At 40.7% G+C, this 14,721-nt stretch overlaps 1 protein-coding gene across 1 annotated transcript; it reads right to left on the bottom strand.

Annotated features, from left to right (window-relative positions):
- Window positions 1-3,189: 3,189 nt before the first annotated feature.
- LOC133387381 (adenosine receptor A3-like) lies at window positions 3,190-14,384 on the bottom strand. Its single transcript, XM_061632030.1, has 2 exons — window positions 14,008-14,384; window positions 3,190-7,448 (listed from the first exon to the last, which is right to left on the bottom strand). The coding sequence occupies exons 1-2, from the start codon at window positions 14,334-14,336 to the stop codon at window positions 6,785-6,787; spliced, it is 993 nt and encodes a 330-aa protein (XP_061488014.1). The 5' UTR covers window positions 14,337-14,384; the 3' UTR covers window positions 3,190-6,784.
- Window positions 14,385-14,721: the final 337 nt, after the last annotated feature.

Here is a 14,721-nt window from a genome sequence, read left to right as displayed (position 1 = left end):
TGTTGTGCTTTTTCTCTGACAACTTTAGAGTGACATTTCTTGAGCATATTCCACTAACTCCAGTTTAACTTTCACATAGAAATATTCAGGAAAGGATATGTAACTTGAGCCAAGAGACAGAATGAATGACATTGCATGTTTTGCTTTGTGTGTTGCTCTGCAGCCCTTTAAAATAAATTGATGGTGGCCCATGTTATAACCTTTAAGTGACAAGTAGAAAAGGACAGATTAGCCTTTTGTAATGTCAAGTGATGCACCTTCCTTGCTACTGCCTAACCATTTACTGCAGGGATGTTTTTTTGACACCAACCCTGACTGGCCCCAACCAGTATGGCCAATGGATAGTCAGGGTTGATGGGAGTTGTAGTCCAACAACTTTTGGAAGCCCATTGGTTCCCTTTTCCTGCCTTACTATATCTAATATTTGCTCAAATGGTTATGGTCTTTAAAAATGAATCTCTTTAAAAAGTTAAGGACAGCCCAGATCTGTTATGGGCTGGGCTCCTACTAGGAGAAAGGGCGGGATATAAATCAAATAATAAATAAATACGCCTGAGTGCTGAACAGTATTCAGGTCTAATAAATCAGTTGGGTAGAAATCAAGGGAGGTGCAAAGTTTGCCTGGAACTTAATAACCTGACAAAACTTGTGATTGAGACAAACCCTGTCCCTCCCCCATGTTGGGAAAGGTGCTGGGCCTTTTTTTGTTGTGCCCTTCTGGCAAGATGGTGCAAACAAAATGAGAGATGCTTGTCCCTACATTGTGTCCAGTAAAGGCTTGTTCTTGCTCACTGGGCTTTGGAGGCACCTAAAATACATTTCGTACTTTCAGCCAGGCAAGGCAAGTACCAGAATAAAAAAGTCTCCTTGCTGGCGGGAGTGTTTGAGGACCCCTGAGGGGAACTACTTCATAAGTGAAGTCCTGCTATTGTAGCAGGCATCTAGCAAACTTTATAGTACTAGCAGTTGATCTGTTCTTGTATCAGAGATAAGTTGTTCTGGCTTGGCTAAGGATTGGACATAGGGCCCATATTAGTTTACACCTGTCAAAGTAGAAGGCCCTGATGGTTTGGGTGTCTTGCAGTACCCTTACTGTTTAATGTGTTGCTTGAGAATCCACATTTCCTAACTGCGCACCAGACTTCTCTGTGAACATATTCACCTGATATGCACCATGTGTCTAAACATTTGTGGGTGAAAATAATCTGAAGAGGACAAGCACCCTATAAAAATCTTAGGAATGGATAAGGCTTGGATTCTGGAATTTAATTTTTTAATTTTAATTTTTTATCCTGCCCTTCCTCCCAGCAGGAGCCCAGGGCGGCAAACAAGCGCTAAAAGCACATCAAAACATCATAAAAAACAGACCCTAAAATACAGTAGGGCCCCTCTTACCGGCGCTTCGCTTTGAGGCGTTCCGCTAATGCGGTGGCGGGAAATTCCCCGTTTTAAAGCCAGTTTTGTGCTTTTGCGGCATTTTTGCGTGACGCGCCCCATTATACACAATGGGTTCCGCTTTACGGCGATTTCCGCTTTACGGTGGCAGTCTGGAACGGAACCTGCCATATAAGCGGGGCCCACCTGTACACCAAAACAAAACTTTAAAAACATTTTTTTAAAAAGCTTTTAAAACACCTTTTTAAAAGGGTTAAAAACAGTTTTTTTTAAAAAAAAATTAAAAAGCAATTCCAACACAGACTATGGAGTAGCGCTTGAGTAGAAACTCGGGTATAATTTGATTTAGATGCCTCTATGCCATAAGATGCCATACTTTTCCTGCCTACCTAGTTAATATGTGACCTTATGGGACTTCATGGTTCCCAAATCTGGCATATGAGAGAGAAATTATTCACTAAGATATAAATTGAGTGGACCACACAAATTGTGGTTAAATGACAGACATGTTGGGATGGTGGTGTAAGATAGTCTTGTCCTCTGATCTTCCCTGTTTCTAGGTACATGATGACCATGTGGTTATGAAAGTGAGCAAAGAATTCTTCAGTGCAAATAATGGTCCTTGTAGATAATTGGCAGGTCTCTGTGGTTTAGCATCAAGAGAAAATTATTTCTGTATAAGGCCCGTATGACAAGTAAACATGAGGTTCTCTTTATTTAATTGAATGTGTCTTGCTTCAATGTATAGGAAGAGGAAAACAGCAATGCAGTATACAGAAGTGTTGCCTCCTGGGAGTCAAGTCTGTTCTTCAGAATAATGGGAATGTTGTCCCATTTGGGTCTAGAATGTTGGCAACTTTTAAACCAGAAAAGGGATGGGAATCATGCTTTTGGTTTCAAGTTAAAGACTGTAGTATCTTTCCAAATAAAACCATGGGTTCGCTTAGATTAAAGCAGGTATGGTGAGACATCTCACCCTCCAGATGTTGCTGAACTACAATTCTTATCAGCCCCAGGAAGCATGGCCAATGACCAGGGATTATGGAAGTTATAGTTTAGCAACATCTACAGGGCCACAGGTTCCCCACACCTGGATTAAAAGTTGCTTCTATTCTGGTAAATTTCACTGAGTGTCATTGCTAAGAGAAAGGTAGTCTTGCCCTGAGCTTTTTTCAGAGGGTTACTTTTGTGCTCATGTAGCTAGTAGCCCATCCTTTTTGTTTTTTTAAAATGTGACATTGGGCCAGTCACTGCCTCTCAGCCTCAGAGGGAGGCAATGGTAAACCCCCTCTGAATACCGCTTACTATGAAAACCTTATTCATAGGGTTGCCCTAAGTCGGGATCGACTTGAAGGCAGTCCATTTTCATTTTCAAAATGTTTGAACGGGTCTAAAATGGCTAGGGGTAGTGCGGCGGGTGGGGGAATGCCCAGTTTTGCAGCAGGACGTAATCCAGAGTTCCCATGGTTCAGCATCAGTGAGTACACAGTCTGCTTGCATGGAGATTATGGGCCAGCTGGGGTAATGATGATCCAATGAATGCATCTACCATAGGCCATGACAATTCTACAATACCCCTTCTCACTCTCAAAAGTTGTAAATAACCTACATAGGTCTGGTTTTCTAGCCTCTTACCACAGCAGAGACCAACTAAATTTGCTTTGGGTTTAATAATAGCTTCCTTTTCTTAATCTGCATTGTCTGACATGAAATTTTGGAATAAAGCCATAAGGAAGAGACCTTGAAACAAAGCACAGAACATGGTGATATAATTAAGATAAAGTATTTACTTGCATATTTTTGCCATGATAAAAAACAAAATTACAACTGATAACACCAATGTCTAAAAACAACATTTAGGCATTTCAACATTTAAATATTAAATGTAGCCACAGCACCTTCATTTTTGCAGATGGAAGGTACTGAAGAATTTAGGGTAACCCTTTCAGATGTCTCAATTACTCCTACTTCTAAAATGTTAAAATCTAATGCTAACTTCTTTAGCTTTGTATATGTAGGCTGCTGTCTGCTATGTTACACAGTCACGACAGTGGCTGTATACTATAGCCAGCATGGATTTTTCTCATTCCGCAATATTAGATTGAAAATACCCCCCATGCCATTCTGATGCTTCCCATGAGCTCATTTCAAAACAAAACCTTACGAAACTTATAGTCCTGAATGCAGAAACATTTGCTTAACAACTCTTATGTTTTCATGGTGATACACAAAACAGAATCGAGAGTTCAAAGTGTAAAAAAAGAAGAGAAATCAGAGCCCTTTTGGATTTTTCTGTCAGAGTTCTCATAATTTGTTGAAATTAATTAAGATTCAGCCATATTCACAGAGTACCTGTAATCCCATTACTGATCTTGCCTCATACTCTGACCTTCATCTTCTGCAGTTTAAAGGTTTAAAAAATGCCTGGTTGATTTTTAATTAATTTAAGTAATTTAACATTGAAGTTAATGATAAGCCCATGCTCAGTAAGAACCAACTGTCAGTGTTCTGAAAGGCAGTCTCACAGCTGCTAGGCTTGGCTAATCGGGGCCACACTCACACCAGACCTTTATTTCACTTTAGACAGACATGGCTTCCCCAAAGAATCCTGGGAAGTGTAGTTTGTGAAAGGTACTGAGAGGAGACTCCTATTCCCCTGACAGAGCTCCAGTGGCCAGAGGGGTTTAACAGTCAGCCACTCTGAAGCTCTCTGAGGGGAACAGGGCATCTCCTAGCAACTCTCAGCACCCTTCACTAACTACACTTGCCAGGATTCTTTGGAAGAAGCCATGACTGTCTAAAGTGGAATAAGGGTCTGGTGTGGATGTGGCCAGGGGCAGCTTTGGTTTAAATTTGGGTGGGAGACTACATGTGCCTGCTGTTGAATAAAAAGGTAGGGGAAACCCTGAAAAAGAATTATACTTTCACAATGTTTTGGAAAGGAAAGGGGCTTCCCCTCTACCCAGTGACCACCCATCCAATCTTCTCCTCCCCTCCCTGATCCCTACCCCAGGTCAGTTTCACCTATCCTAAGCATGATATAAAGTAACCATTAATATCAGCTATCTTAATATTGTTGCTTCCTCCCTGCTAAAACAAGATCAGCACTGTCTTGTTTCTGTTATTTGGGCTGATTGCAGGTGTTGCCACCTCTCACCATATGCTCAGAGGCACATGTTACCAAATTCTTCCAAGCTACACAGTAAGTGGATTGGACTGTAAAAGCCCAACCGAAATGGTGTTTGCATTATGACAAATGTGTAGGGCAGTACAATATCTTAGAGGGAAGGTCAGGTCTCCTGCTTCTCTGGTGCATTCACTATAGCTGCCCAATTTCCCTTTTTAAAGTTTGATAGACATTTCTGTTGGCTATAGGTAAGTTCTTAAACTGCAAGGTTTTTTTTGCCTATTAGTGAATATACTATCAATCAACCACCATAAGAACAGTGTGCCAGCATGGAGTAATTAATTACACATGTGAATTTGCCCTAAGGGCTTGTTACATGTGCATGTTCATCACTTGATGAAATGTAGCATGAGGTTGTGACTTGCATGCACAAATGACCCATTAGAACCAATTTCCACAAGCAGAACTTTCATAATGCTTTTCAAATGAGTCAGTTCACATATTCAGCTGAGTTTTAAAGTGTTGCTCATTGGGGCCCATAGTATGGCACTGTCTAGATAGGTAAAGGGGGCAAGGAATTTCATTTAGTTTATGGTATCTTAAATAATACCAACTGGTTCATGTATTTAGAAACCAGACTCCTGGAATCTTAAAGCTGTTATCAAAATGGAGGCATTTTTAAAAAGCAGCTCATGTAGGGTCATGAAGAGATATTTAGAGCAAGGGGTAAAGCAAAAAAAAAGTATTTTCTAAGGCAGATGTATCTTTTGTGTTCACATGATTGAATGCTATAGTGCTAAAGAGGGCAACTGGAAGCTCACAGGAATGCCTGGTAAACATGCAGCACTCGGTTGCGATTGCAGCTATCTGTACAACACTGGTTTGTGGCAAATGCTGATTAAGCATGCATCAAATTAATTATGTGTAAGTGTGAATCTCCTGAGTTTGACACACAGTCTCAATATCGGCACATCTCCAAAGGCTTCTTGTTTGGTCAAAATGTATATGTAGTGCTAGTTTATGTGGGTTGACAGATTCTGGACTGCCAGCTTTGTTACTGGATGCTACTCCTCTGCCTTTAATAATGGCGAACAGCAGGCATCAGCAAGTGTTGATCTCTGAAAAGTTGCACTTGGTGCCCACAGCAGATCAAACTGCTGTTAAAGTCTAAGGAAGCAGTATCTCCCATATCAGTTGGTAACTTTATCAGATCACGCAGCAGAGCTTCTGCCTAATGTTAGAAGGCTTCAAGGCAGAACATTGTTATTAGCAACCCAAGTACTGCATTCTGTTTACATTCTACTGGTACTGATGGAATCATACATCAAGTATGCTAAGGGTGCAATTTGCAACCTTTTAAAAATGATAGTGATAGGAGGTCAATGGTGTACATGCACAGTTACATGTATTGAGAAGAGTTAGCAGAATCAGTTTAAGCAGTCAGTCTAAGTTTCCAAGTTCATCTTGGATGAGAGGAGACGAATAAACCTGCAAAACACTTTTGTTTTGCGGGTATGGCAAACTGGGCTGAGTGCTGTATTTAGACCTAGTACTCTGCCTCTTTCTGCACATGATTTATAAGCCTCGTCTTTTTAAAATTAAAATATCTTCAGTGACAATGTTAGGCAATAATGTGGATCTCCGCCTCCTACCCCCCACCCCTAGGTATGCTTTCTGTAAAAGGCTGTAATTAAGGGTTCCTTAGAAGCATATGAATCTTTTGTTTCTTTGGATATTCTTTTATCCATTGTGCCCCTCTTCTGTATTGCTGGTTGAACATATCAGTCTAGATTAATTTGAAAGATTGACTTTGGATTGATTATTTTCTGACCCTTCAATTAACTGACTGAATTATTCCTTCTTGGGACAGAGTCTGACTATATCCTGCTATGTATTTGTCTGGCATATCGCAAAGAATTTTCCAGGGAAAATGCGACCCACTGGTGTCTTAAATTCCACTCACAATCAGGTCCCAGCTGCGATGTGGTAAACTTCCTCTTCTTTCTCAGCCCCAAATCTCCATTTCCTGCTGTGTTCTCCATGTAGCATCATAAGCACTCTAACTTTCCAGAGGGGGCAAATAAGAAAGGTGGCAAAAGTATTGTTCATAAGGTGCCGCAACAACATGACAATTAAGGTTCAGAATATACTTTGAAAATACTGTGCCTATTCAGGCCCAAATTGATCACTTGCTGTGATATAGTGGGGAGGGACTCTGGCTCAATGGCAGAGCATGTGCTGTGACTGCAGACGTTTCCATGTTCAATCCCTTCTTCTCGTGAAATGCGGGCTCACAAGGAGTAGGGCTGGACATGTCTCCTGTCTGAGACTTTGATGACTACAGTCAGAATAGCAAGTCCACTGTTCTGGATCCATGCACAGCATATAGGTTCTTAAAATCTGAATGCAAGTTTCCCGGAACGTCTTTATCCTGAAAACATAGACAAATGGATTCATGGCTGAATTGGAGTGACTGAGAAGGATGCCCATGTATATGACGTATTGCGGGATTTGAATGGAGCTGAAATGTGTGATGCAGTTCAGTATGCACAATGGCAGCCAACACACCACAAATAAGAAGAGGACCAGGGTTAAAGACTTGGCTATCCGGAACTCCTGCCTATAAAATATTCCTTGCCCTTTGGCATTCATTGAACATAATCTCAACTTTGTGCGGATGATGCAGAAGATCTTTGTGTAAAGAACACACATGACAATCAGTGGGATAAGGGTTCCACTGAAGAAGCTCAAATATATAATGTATTGCATTTGCATCATGTTAGTGAATTGGCACGCCACATCGCTTGAGTTTCTTGGTCTGTCTTTTGCCCATCCAAACATGGGAACAAATCCTACCACTAGCGATAAGAGCCAGATTGCTGCCAGAGCCACACAGATTGTTTTCTGACTGGTTATTGTCCTGTACCTGTTTTGAAGAAAGAAAAAGAAAGTTGTAATAGAGAATTTATATAAACCACATATTTACACATAAATATACCCACATATAAAATTTGCCCTAGCAAAAATTATGCTGGCTTCCTATAGTTTGTATTACTCTGTAAGTGAACTACAGAGAAGATCAGGAGGAAAAGGCTATAGCTCAGTGATAGAGCATCTGCCTTGCATGCAGAAGGTTCAAGGTTCAGTCCCCAGCATCTCTAGGTAGGACTGGAAGAGACCCCTGCCTGAAAACATGGAGAGCTGCTGCCAGTTAGTGTAGATGACACTGAGCTAGATGGACCAATTGTCTGACTCAATATAGAGCAGTTTTTTATGTTCCTAAATCTGTACCAAGAAATTGGGTGGATTTTAAAAAAAATTACCTAAATTGGAAACTCTAAGTAGATCTCAATACCTAAGGACCTAATCTTATCCTTTAAAGGAATATTAAGATTGGCAATATTTGTCTTTACATATAGAATTGTGGAGAGCTCTACATTGATAGCGCTATTCATTCATTGGTGATGACTCATGGCCAAGTATAAGATAAGGTCTTTAACAGTGGATCCATAAGTGACTGTGGAGGCCAATTCTGGATCCACACAGTCTCCCACAGTGAGGACATAGGTTTCCAGATGGAAGATGGTCGCAATGAGGATTTGTTTGACGTGCGTTCTGCTTAGCTCGTTTGACCCATTCACCCTGTATTCGTGCTTCTTCGAAGTCCACAGCACCTTTGATAATAGCCAACCTCCATTTGGGACGTTCATGGGCCAAGACTTCCCAGTTCTCTATGCTCACGTTACATTTTCTTAGATTCTCTTTAAGAACATCTTTAAACCTCTTTTGCTGTCCACTGATATTTCGTTTTCCATCCTTAAGTTGGGAGTAAAGTAGCTGCTTTGGAAGACATTAATTAAGCATTCAAACAACATGGCCAGTTGAGCAAAGTTGATGTTGAAGGATCATTGTTTCAACACTTTGTTTCTTCCAAAACAGTAACATTAATCCATCTGTCTTCCCAAGTAATTTGCAGAATTTTCCGGAGGCAGCATTGGTGAATCTTTCCAGAAGTTGGGAGTGGTGTTTATACATGGTCCATGTTTCACAGGCGTACAGTAAGGTCGGTAGTAAAATGGCTTTGTGAATAAGCATTTTGGTCTCCCTGAGAATATCCCGATCCTCAAAAACTCTATCCTTCATTCGGGAGAGTGTGGCACTCCCAGAGCCCAGACGATGTTGAATTTCAGCATCAATGTCAGCTTTTAAAGAGAGATGACTGCCAAGATAGGGGAAGTGATCAACGTTCTCCAGCATCACACCATTACGCTGGATTGATGGTGCTACAGAGGGACTAGTTTGCACCTGCTGATGAAGCACTTTGGTTTTTTTAATATTAAGTGAGAGTCCAAGCTTTCCATATGCTTCTGCAAAGACATTTAAGATAGTTTGAAGATTTTTCTCTGAATGTGCGGAGACTACATTATAATCGGCATATTGAAATTCTACGACAGAGGTTGACATTACCTTACTTTTTGCTTTCAGCCTTCTGAGATTAAAAAGCTTTCCATCTGTTCGATATTTCATTTCCACACCAGTAGGAAGTTTCCCCTCAATAAGGTGTAGAATCATAGCAATGAAGATAGCAAATAAGGTAGGAGCAATGACACATCCCTGTTTTATGCCTGATCCGACTCTGAATGGATTGCTCTGAAAACCATTGTTATCTAAAATTGTCGCTGTCATGTTGTCATAAAGAGTCGCAAAATATTCACAAATTTATCAGGGCATCCAGTTTTCAGAAGGATGGTCCAGAGAGTGGTTTGATTCACAGTATCAAAGGCCTTAGTCAGATCAATAAACGCCATATATAAAGGTCAATTCTGCTCCCGGCATTTTTCTTGAAGCTGTCGTGCAGTGAAGATCATGTCCACTGTCCTCCTGGAAGGGCAGAAACCATTTTGAGATTCGGGGAGAACATCCTCTGAGATCGGTAGGAGGCGATTTGTGAGGATCCTTGCAAGGATTTTACCTGCGGTAGCAAGAATAAGAATGATAGTTCCCACAATCTGTTCTATCATCCTTCTTAAAAACAGTGATAATTATGGCATCCCTAAAGTCTTCCGGGATCTCCTCCCTCATCCAGATTTTTTCAATGAGTTTATGAAGTTGCTGTGTAAGTTCAGGCCCACCTTCTTTAAAGACTTCAGCAGGAATTTCATCAGGTCCACTAGCTTTGTTATTCTTCATTTGATTGATGGCTTTACTGACTTCATCCAAATTAGGGGATACTGCAAGCTCGTCTCTAGTTTGTTGTTGTGGAATTTGCAAGAAGACCTCACCAGCCACAAAAGAGTTACAATTAAGGAGGTCATGGTAATGCTCTTTCCAGCGCAGTGCAATAGATTTTTTATCCTTTAGAAGTTTGGTACCATCCATTGAATGTAAGGGATTTGTACCATGATTTGTTGGTCCATAGATGGCCTTTGTGGCATTAAAAAGCCCCATGCATTGTGAGCATTTGCAAAGTGCTGGATTTCTTGAGCTTTCTTTATCCAGATTATAGATTTTTTTCTTAGCAGCACAGTTAATGTCTTTCTGCCATATCTGGAAGACTTTCCTTCTCTTGTCGATGATATGTTCAATCTCATTACCATTCTCATCAAACCAATCCTGATGTTTCTTAGTTTGGTATCCAATAGTTTGTTCACATGCTGCAATAATAGATGTCTCCAGTTTAATCCAGTGTTCCTTGACATTTTCAGGGAGTTCTGTTGGTAGATGTTTCTTGAGAGTTGTTTGAAAGCAGGCTCGCTTAATAGGATCGTGAAGGGCATGGATGTTCATTTTTCACCTTGGTTTTCTTCCTTGGAGCCTACGTTGAGGAACAATATTAATGGCCATAGTGGATCGAATTAAACGGTGATCTGTCCAACAGTCATCAGCACTCATCATGGCCCTACTGAGGAGTACATCATGACGATCTCTAGCACAGACAATTACGTAATCCAGGAGATGCCAGTGTTTTGACCGAGGGTGCTTCCATGCTGTTTTAAATTTATTTTTCTGGCGAAAGAGTGTGTTTGTAATAACAGTATTATGTTCTGCACATTTAATCAGAAGTAGAATCCCATTCAGTTTGCTATTGCTGATTCCTTCTTTCCCAATGGTTTCTGGCCATAAATCAAAATCACGCCCAACTCTTGCATTGAAATTGCCCAAGAAGATAATTTTATCCTCCTTAGGTATCTCTGATAAGATGGTGTCCAGCTGGTTATAAAAATTTTCCTTGATGTCTTCATCAGCATCTAATGGTGCATAAGCACTTAGAATGGTTTTTGGCAAGTTTTAACCAGAGAGTTGAGAGTCGTTCACTAATGCCAATAAGAACTTCTGACAGAGCTTCACAAGATTATTTTTAATAGCAAAGCCTACTCCATGTATTCGTCGTTCTTGTTCAGGCAGTCCTTTCCAGAAGAAGGTATAACCTCCTTTTTCTTCCTTCAGTTGTCCTTCTCCTGCTCTTCAAGTGTCTTGGAGTGCTGCTATGTCAATATTAAAATGTCTCAACTCCCTCGCAAAGATGGCAGTCCTGCATCCAGGATGTTCACTATCTGTACTGTCGAGCAATGTCCGTATATTCCATGTTCCAAAGTTCAATTGTCTTTTGCAACTGCTAAGTGGTGACCCCACTGGATGCGGTAATCCATGCAGGGAGAGAGATGAGGCAGACTATGTTTAGGACACCTTTTCTAGCCTAATCTCCATACGGGGTGAGCAGAGTGGATCCTGCATAGGACTGCTCAGTCGTGGATATAGCTGCTGAACTACTCAGCTGCCTTGGACCTTGAGCCAGGATGACTGAGTCTGTATCCATTGCCCATGTGCCGGTCCATGACTAGGGGCTTCTGGATTTCACAGTCCTGCCCCCGTTGCCATTTGCCGATTGCCATGGGACTTTTGGTTTGGTTTGGTTTGGTTTGGTTGGAAGATGCTTTGCGTGAATTTGTTTTATGTGGGGAGATCAGCACACAACGATCAACACACAATCTTATTTATTTTTTATTTATTTTTTATGATGATGATGAATCTTTATTGCAGAATTACCCATAGGCCATATGCAAGATACAAACAGGTAAAACATTAAAAAGTATAAAATTAACACATCATGTCCAAGCATTTCATGTGGGACTTGGCAGGACATTTGTCTCTGCGGCAAAGGACTCTCTCAGTTTTTGAGCTGCAACCGCAAAATTGGCAGTTGCAAAGGTCACTAAACTAAAAACATCGGATAAAAGAGCGTAAACTCTTTCGCTGTCAGAGCAAGGGCCTAAGAAATTTAAAAAGGGAGAAAGAAATTTTTGTCTGGGGTCATCAAAAAGTGGGCAGTGGAGTAAATAGTGCATGATGTCTTCGATGGCCTTGCAGCCATAAATGCATTGGCGCTGGTTCACAGGAATACCCCGAAACCATCCTTCAAGATAGGCCGTAGGCATGACTTGGAAATGGAGAGCCGTAAAGGCTCTTCTAATGGGGGGTCTATCTATGGCTTCTAAATAGTTTGAGATATGGTGATTGAGTTTGATGCAAGGGTACCATCTTGAGAAGGGGGCCATCTCAATAGATGCACAGTCCTGTGCAGCGTCATGGTCAAGAATCCAATTTCGAAGGGCGATGTTACTGAGCTCCATAAGTGTAGCTGGAGAGAGGTCATATTTGGAAAGAATTGTCAGCCATTCTGAGGTACCCTCGATCGACTGCAATTGTGCTTGCCAACACTGTTTGGCCAAAGGTGCATTGTCCATATTATTGAGTCGAAGCCAGTATCTTAGAAGAGCTAAGTCTATGCGTGCCGTTATTTATTTATTTATTTATTTTCTTATTTAATTTGTATCCCACCCTTCCTCCCAGCAGGAGCCCAGGGCGGCAAACAAATAGCTAAAAATACTTTAAAACATCATAAAAACAGATCTTAAAATACATTAAAACAAAACAGTGTTAAAAACTTTTTTTTAAAAAAAAACAACTTTAAAAAAGGGTTAAAACATTATTAAAAAACATATTAAGCAATACTAACACAGACACAGACTGGGATAGGTCTCAACCTAAAAGGCTTGTTGAAAGAGGAAAGTCTTCAAAAGGCGCCGAAAAGATAGCAGGGATGGAGCCTGCCTAATATTCAAAGGGAGAGAATTACACAGGGTAGGTGCTGCCACACTAAAGGTCCATTTCCTATATTGTACAGAACGAACCTCCTGATGATGGTATCTGCAGGAGGTCCTCACCTGCAGAGCACAGTGATTGATTGGGTATATAAGGGGTAAGACAGAAAAAGGCTTTGATCCAATGGCATGGATTCTAAATTGGAAACTCTACGTAGATCTCAATACCTAAGGACTTAATCTTATCATTTAAAGGAATATTAAGAATGTTGGCAATATTTGTCTTTACATATAGAATTGTTGAGAGCTCTACATTAACAGAGGTAATAATGTGCATTGGATCTGATGGATTTTAAAACAAATTAATTTTATCTTCTGTCTGAATACTATTTGGTTATTCCAAGGCAGCCATGCCCTGCATCATGTTTTACATGTTTCCCTTTTTAGTTTTAGACATTTTCTGAATTGTAAAATTACAAATGCTTGCTTTTTGCTAAATTTGCACAACTGTTTGCATAATAACGCAGGTTACTCTGTTCTTTGTATGGTAAATTAAACAAACTGCATAGCTTACTATTACATCAGGATCAGCAAAAGGAAAGTAACAGCATCCTTTTGAACAAGATGCATACAGTATTCATAAAATTTCATTCAAACCTAAGGTGAAGAGTTAACAACTAACAATTTTCAAACCTATTCTTAAATTCAACCCCATCTGCACCAGTTCTTATAGATTGATAATGTACATGTGTACAACAAACCCAGCTGATGTGGTACAGACATCTGTGCTCATCCATGGTAACATCTGAAACAATACAAGGACTACGTTCACACCAAATATTAATTCCACTATTTTTCCATTTTAAACAGTCATGGCTTCCCCCAATGAATCGTGGGAAGTGTAGTTCGTTAAGGGTGCTGAGAGCTGTTGGGAGACCCCCTATTCTTCTCACAGAACTACAATTCTCAGAGTTCTCTGAGAAGAGGGACTGACTGTTAAACCCCTCTGAGAACTGTAGCTCTGTGAGGATCTTTGAGGGAAGCCATGACTGTTTAAAGTGGAATAAATGTATGGCCTGAATGTATCCAAGTAAAGCATAAGGGTTGTAGCTCAGTGGTAGAGCACCTGCTTAACATTCACAAGGTGCCAGATTGATACCCATCCTCTCCATGTAGGGCTCAAAGAGAACCCAGTCTGAAATTCCAGACAGGCACTGGCAGTGTTGACAATACTGAGCTAGATAGACCAATGGTCCGACGCAGAACGCATCAGCTCCCGATATTCCTGTGTTCCTAAGCCCTCTATTTCTGTCTCATGTGAGCATTTAAACGGCGGTGACCAAACCAACCTTGAAAAATCAGTTGCTAGCAAGCATAACTCACCTGGTAAGCATCCTCACCATCAGATATCTGTCGATCGCTATGGCGAGCAAAGACAGGATGGAGGCTTGAGTAAAAATCATGAGTAGACAGCACATGAAAAGGCAAGCGTCGTATGCGATGTTGATTTTTAAGCTTGCCACGATGGCCACTGGCACAACGAGCCCAACAGCAATATCGGCTAGTGCCAGTGAGATAACAAAGTAGACGGTGGTCTTCTGAAACGCTGGGTTTAGCCTCACCACCCAAATGACCAGGATATTGCCCAGAATAGCAAGCACTGCAATTACAGACTCGAAGACAATGTAAACTTTGTCCACAGCCTGATACATCTTGGGAAGGGCCCTCAAGGTGAAAAGAGTCTAGTGTGAATAAATGGGAGTCTTCTTTTGAAGCAAACCCAAAATAAGCTTTGACAAGTGGCTTACTTAGGGAACAGCAACAAAGCACCTCATGACACTGCTCACTGTCATAAATTACTCAGAACCATCAGCCTCATTTCCCTAAAGATAAGCACTTTCAGATTTTTAGGAACTGAATATCTGAAAAGGAAGTCAAGCGTCGTTTTCGGTCTCTAATATTAATTGTGGTTGTCAAAGCTTCTACATAGCTAAAAGATGCCAATGATTGTTTTCACCTTCATTTTTCAAACTAAGCATATATACATAAATATATAACAAATATTATAGCACAACATATATAAGCTTTCAAGTACTG

The sequence above is a fragment of the Rhineura floridana genome, chromosome 6 (assembly GCF_030035675.1).
Source record: "Rhineura floridana isolate rRhiFlo1 chromosome 6, rRhiFlo1.hap2, whole genome shotgun sequence".
Lineage (NCBI taxonomy): Eukaryota > Metazoa > Chordata > Lepidosauria > Squamata > Rhineuridae > Rhineura > Rhineura floridana.
Note: the sequence above shows the minus strand (reverse complement) of the source record. Positions and strands in the feature narration are given on the sequence as shown.

Excerpts from the sequence above, each read along its gene's own strand:
- LOC133387381 (XM_061632030.1), bottom strand. The coding sequence starts at position 14,336 with ATGTATCAGGCTGTGGACAAAGTTTACATTGTCTTCGAGTCTGTAATT. Across the intron at positions 7,449-14,007 it reads ATGGTGAGGATGCTTACCAG|GTACAGGACAATAACCAGTC; the intron begins GTGAGTTATGCT and ends TCTTCAAAACAG.